Source organism: Ailuropoda melanoleuca, chromosome 9 (genome assembly GCF_002007445.2).
Source record: "Ailuropoda melanoleuca isolate Jingjing chromosome 9, ASM200744v2, whole genome shotgun sequence".
NCBI lineage: Eukaryota > Metazoa > Chordata > Mammalia > Carnivora > Ursidae > Ailuropoda > Ailuropoda melanoleuca.
In genome coordinates, this window is record NC_048226.1 from 27,231,692 (window position 1) to 27,237,702 (window position 6,011).

The following is a 6,011-nucleotide window of genomic DNA, read 5'->3' on the forward strand; positions in this document are numbered from 1 at the left end:
TATATATATATATATATATATATATATACATTATATATATACACACACGAAGTAAAATAAAATATACAATGAATAGAAAGCATATATATATAACATATATATAAAAATTTTAAAAAAGAAAAAATAAGAAAACAGCAGAGAAAAAATAAAACTGAAAGTTTAAAGAATAATAAAAGAACCACAAATGCTATATACTGCTTCCCCAAGAGCTGAAGTTTTACAGTTCTTTATGATTGGTAAATTTGGTGCTGGTTGGTTGCTCCTGCTGGTCTTCTGGGGGAGGGCCCTGTTACACTGATTCTCAGCTGCCCTTGCAGTGGTGAAACTGCGCCTCCCTTGCTGGGAGGCCAAGATCAGTGTTAGTGGCTCTGGATTCTACTTTGTGGTGCTGTTTTGCTCCCTGAAGGCTTTCAGCATCAATGGGGGGGGGGGCAGAGAAAATGGCAGCACCCCACTCTCTAGTCCCAGAGCTGAAAGTTTGTGCCCCCCACTCTTCAGTGAGCCCTCACAGAAAAGCAGTCATTCATAAAGCCAGTTTTAAAAGGAAGCTGAAATGCTCAAAATGCAGAGGTTCCACAAGCTACATACTTACTGCCACGCCCCCAGACCTGCTTGCCAACCATCTGCAAACATAAGAGCCAAATTCAGTACCTTCATGATGGCTTCTTTCACAAAACTGACCTGGAGATTAAAGCCACAGACAGAATACAGGCTCTGTAACTATGGACACTGACACCAACACTTTTATTTAATCCACATGAGTCACAGAAAAAGTTCATCAATGCAATGACAGCCTTCAACCTCATATAAAAGGATGCTAGGCAGTGAATGAGTGCACTTGGAATCAGGCCATGCACCTAATTCACTTGTGATATAGGGAGTATTAGCAACAGAGTCTGACAAACAGAGCAAGTGACGATTTCCTAGGATGGCCATTTAAATTCACCTACAAAAGGGACCAAGTAATCCAATGGCTATAAATTGACTTAATCCCGTATATTCTCACTAAGCTGGATGCACTTCCTGACCGGAGACACAAATTTCCAATTGAATCCAAGTGCAGTGCAGGGTGCAGATGATCATAATACAGTTTTCATCTGTTTCTCTTAGATATAATTTCTAGTAATATGGCACAAATTTGTAAGTTTATTTGATTTGGTCATTCCTTATAGAATATTCTGCTTCGTAAGTACAAAATTCTGAAGTGGAGACAACTTCCCTTGACCAGCTTCATTCCTGCCTCAGTGGCCAAATCTGCAGATGACATCTCACATACCTTTTCTCTCAGCAAACATCGATCATGGATGGTTGACAAGTATCTATAGTGAATCTTAATCAACTGATCTAAATCCTTGGCTTCCTCAACTTGATGTTGAAACTCCAGCCCTGTGCTGTGAAGAATCTTGAAGAGAAAGATGAAAAGGTTTAATGAGCAGACTTCTCTGAGGACTTGTATGCTAGACACAAAACTTTTTACCAACCTCTTCTACTCCTCTCAAATTCTTTCTTCAATAATTACATCTGTAAACTTTAAAAAGTACCTCCTTTAAAGGCTGACATTCTTATCCTAGAATAATGGTGGGGGCCAGTTCTTTAGGAAATCCATTCACATAGTAAATGAATGCCTTGCTTTGGACTAACAGACCGTTCCTGGTGGGGAGGGGCAAGTACATCAAATCACATACAAATGCATGGATCTTTTTTTTTTAATTATCAGGAAATTGAACTTACATGTTTTTATAAGTTCCAATGTTTTTTATAATGATCTTTCTTTAAAAGTAGCATAGAAATACTTTAACTAGAAAACAAGAAAGAAGCAAAAACTTAAACTGCTACCATTTACTCTCAATAATTAAGGGTTTAAGGCTGCCTCTGAAAGCCAATGCATGGTAAGCAGAAAGCACCTCTGCCATATGCATCATGTCTAAAACACAGGCTTCAAAGGCTCACTTCTTCCAAATAAAATGAGTTTCAGAATTTGTGTACAAATGAGTTTTTTTTTTTTAAGCAACCATTTTAAATCCCAAATGAATACTATCTTCCAAGAACACTGCTATTGTTCAAATATCGGAACTCCTCTTCCAGACTTCCTCTAGATCTGGTTTTAAGATGTGTAAGAAAAGCAGTTTCATTTGCTTCGTAATGAGTTGCTTCTTGTCTCTAAGAAAAAAATTTATAATCAGGCTGCATCTTCCTCCTTACACACCACACTAGTCTGACAAATTTTGGCTGTTATTAAGATTTGAAGCCATTTTACAGGGACAGACCTGTCATCACTGATAAAAGCTTAAAAAGCTATACTGCAAGTTCTGAAGGCAATTCCAGAAAAGGAGCTCTGGGTATGCCCATCCTAAGAGGCTGCTGGACAGGAGGGACAGGAGGAATCTCTGGATACACATGCTCTGGCATGTTTAAAAAAACATCTTTCCCTCTCTGCATGTTATTTTATGATCAAATCTTTTATATGTGCTATTTTCACACTTACAGTCTACAACTATTTTGTGGGCTCTTATAAATATATCACAAGTAATCCAGACACAAACCCTGGTCATGATGTAGTTGTGTAAGCTGTTCACAAAGTGCATGAGCTTTACTCTCAAGAGGAACATACGATGAATCTGTTGTCTTATTGGTTCCTTTTGCGGTCCAAACTGAGCAGTTGTGTCTTGTTCACGTAAAAGTCCTTCCCTGAGCTGTGGTTTTCCAGCAGTACTAGCTAGTTCTGTACAAGATTGAAAGAGCAGAGTAGGTGGGAAGAACATCTACCCAAACCCCACCAGTGCCACTGCAGAGGGGTGGGACGTCTGATGTGGTCATAAACCTGCAAAGGGCACTCTACAGGACGCACATTAGGGACCCTGCCTTCGATGTCTCTGGAAGGTAAAGCAGTGAAAAGTTCCCCTTATCACCGTCATTAAAACGTAAATGCCAAGTCCCAATACTTTGTCATTAAAATTTTTTGCACAATTTAAGAATATTTACTCTGGCTAAATTCCTCAACAAGCTGTTACATTTCAGACTGACTGCAGTACAATTCCCTGGTATCTCATTCCGGGAAGTTAATTTTGACAACAGTAAAACTGCTGCTATAAATACCTGTCATTTGGGCACTTGTGTTACATAAAAAATGACCAAAGATCACCACTTCTTTATCTCAGGGCTAAAATTCAATTATAATTTATCTGTTGAAAACAAATCTTACCACCAAATAGTAAAACATCCAGACTATATTTTGCCCACTTTATTTGCAATAAGAGAAGGAACACCTGATTATAAATTTTTTGACATTCCAAACTTATAACAATATCCACAGGCCATGGGATCTATGAAAACAAAAACAGAAAATTAGAATAGAAAGTAGCCTATTACTTGCATGTTGTAATTTTAATAGAAAACAATGTTCTTACAAAATGTATCAGCACATACCTTATAGCTCAGGGTCAGACCATCTAAGATATGAACAGGGAGATTCTTCTTGGTTGTCTCAACATTTTCATAAGATATAGACAGACTAGATAAAGAAATTTCAGTTTTAGTTTGTGAAAGTACTATGCTCAAATAAAAATACTCTTTAAAAAACAATTAGCATTTTAACATTGACATCATATTTCAAAGAAGATATTAGTTCATAAAAGGAATGCAAATATTTCAATAAAGGTTTTCTAGCATATACTCCAGAATAGGAATTTGGTTTTTGAAGAGGAGCAAAGTTTTTAAATAATGGGTTTAGCTATGAAACAGAAGAGACACTTATATGTAGTTAAGTTAGGAAAAAAGATGGAAGTCAGGGAAGAAGATATAATGGTAATAGGCTGGGTGCTTAATTCTGATAAAATTCAGGCAACAGGCTCAGAAGAGAGACCTCTGCTGAAGGCAGTGGAGGGACACTGCTTTCCTTGCCCTGGAGAGTGTGTGTGCAAGTCCGTTGACAGCAGTGGGCTCTGCTTCTAAAGCAAAGGTGTATACACACTGCTTCACCCACTCTTTCCTAACATTGGTTTGAATTTGACTCTAAATAGAAAGAATCAACAAATGTGCATGGAAACGTCCTTGCACCAGGCACCACATGGGCAGTTAACTGCCCTTACTCTCTCATCCCCAGAGTAGTCCTGTCCGTGGACTGGGAAACGATGCAACTCTCCCACAATTACAGGGGCATCAAGTGATGAAACCATGGAAGGTTTAAGGGTAACACAGACGTGGGGAGGCAGCCTTACAATCAGAGACGGAAAGCACAGTGTGTGACTTATAAATTAGTCAATTTGTTCCAGGTCACAGCACTAGTCAGAATTTTTTTAACTTGTAAGTTATGTGCACCCACTGAGTACTTAGTAGGCACTTAGTGAATACCTTTGTCAGTCATCATGCCACACAGGTGAAAGAAAGTCAATCCCTTCTCCCCTTCTAGGGACTCACAGCCCAGAGAAAATCCCAGAGCAGACACAGGGTGCCGCACCAATCCAAGCCAAGCAGAACTCTGTAGGAGAGCAGACCACTGCCAGGCCATACAAATGGAAGAGCACATAACTGGAGGAAGCTATGAAGCAGGGAGAGTACAGTTCTTCAGCAAACCAGAAATATTCCAAATTCCTGAAATGGAGAGTGTGCTAGGAGAAAGAACATGATGTGTCTGTATGTGTATACGTACTAGAATGAACCAGAGAGTAAAAGCATGCCCTCTCATGAGAAGGAGCTCAGCCCATCTGTTAGGAGGAGCCAATGAGGAGCCTGAACACAACTGGTGGAGGGAGTTGCTGCTATCGCTGTGGTCATTCTGGTGGCCCTGTCAGGGTCAAATGGAAGGGAGTGAAGCTGAGACACAGACACAGGAGGTGTCAAGAGAGGAGCTCTTGAGTCAACACTGAGAGGTAAGGGGAAACGTTATCTAGGAGGCAGAACTGAACAACCAGGGAGGTGTAGGAGCTAGGACAGAGGGAGGAATCTAGGGCAAGCCACACTGCCTTCGGGCACCAGGATGAACAATGGTGCTCGACTAGAAGAGACGAAAGATTGTTTGAGATGAGACAATGATGAGCTCAGTTTTGGATACATGACATTTGAGTGTAGTCACAAGCTGCTGGCTGTGCAGGCACCTGGGCTAAAGGTACTGATCTGCAGATCATAAGGGGTCACTGAAGCCACTAACAGGGGCTGGAACTGTCCCAGGCAGGAGCGCGGAGGCAGTAGAGCGAGAAGCTGTGCCAAAGGTAGGTGGGAAGCAAGAGGTCCACAGGGCGATTACAGAAAGAGCAGCAGGGATGTGGGAGGGTTGTAAGGCAGCGCTACTGGGCAGGGCAGGAGAGCAGCATTGGCACTGATGCTGGAATTGAGAGGGAGACTCAAGGGCCAGACTCAGCAAGCCTGGGGGGGGCAGACAGCTACTCAGAACATATGGAAGCCAATGCAGAAGGGGTCCCTGGGGGTGGCTCATTTCTCCTGACTTAATCTATGAATAGAATGCAATCTCAATAAAAATACCATCAAAGTTTTTGTTTTGGTGAAGCCGGACAAGTTGGCAATAAAGTACATTTGGAAAAATAAACAAACAAGAATAGCTAGGAAAGCCCCATATTAAAACAGGACGTTATTAGCACATGAATAAACAGAACAGGGAAACAGAATAGGGAATCTAGAAAGATACTCAAGTACATATGAAAATTTAATGATAAAGGGGTATGTCAAATAATGCAGGAAAGATGGATTTTTTTTTTAAATAAATAAGTGATGGGAACCAATTAGTCATTTGGAAAAAGATAAAACTAGATCTATTTCTCATGTTTTTAGCTGGATAAATTGCAAATGGATCAGTATCTAAATGTAAAAAAAAAAAAAAAAACCTACTCAAGTATTAGGAGAAAAGATGGATGAATTTCTTTGTAACCTGAGAAAAAGTAAAACTTTTTTTTTTTTTAAGATTTTATTTATTTATTCGACAGAGACAGAGACAGCCAGCAAGAGAGGGAAGACAAGCAGGGGGAGTGGGAGAGGAAGAAGCAGGCTCATAGCGGAGG

At 40.2% G+C, this 6,011-nt stretch overlaps 1 protein-coding gene and 1 pseudogene across 1 annotated transcript; one reads left to right on the plus strand and one right to left on the minus strand.

The window, feature by feature from the left end:
- Window positions 1-116: 116 nt before the first annotated feature.
- Window positions 117-4,363, minus strand: TUBGCP5 (tubulin gamma complex associated protein 5). Its single transcript, XM_034668910.1, has 6 exons — window positions 4,351-4,363; window positions 3,427-3,569; window positions 3,203-3,323; window positions 2,544-2,722; window positions 1,277-1,402; window positions 117-681 (listed from the first exon to the last, which is right to left on the minus strand). Exons 1-6 carry the CDS (start codon window positions 4,361-4,363, stop codon window positions 589-591), a joined length of 675 nt encoding a protein of 224 aa, XP_034524801.1. The 3' UTR covers window positions 117-588.
- A 687-nt stretch (window positions 4,364-5,050) lies between these two features.
- Window positions 5,051-6,011, plus strand: part of LOC100472287 — a 15,510-nt pseudogene continuing 14,549 nt past the window's right edge.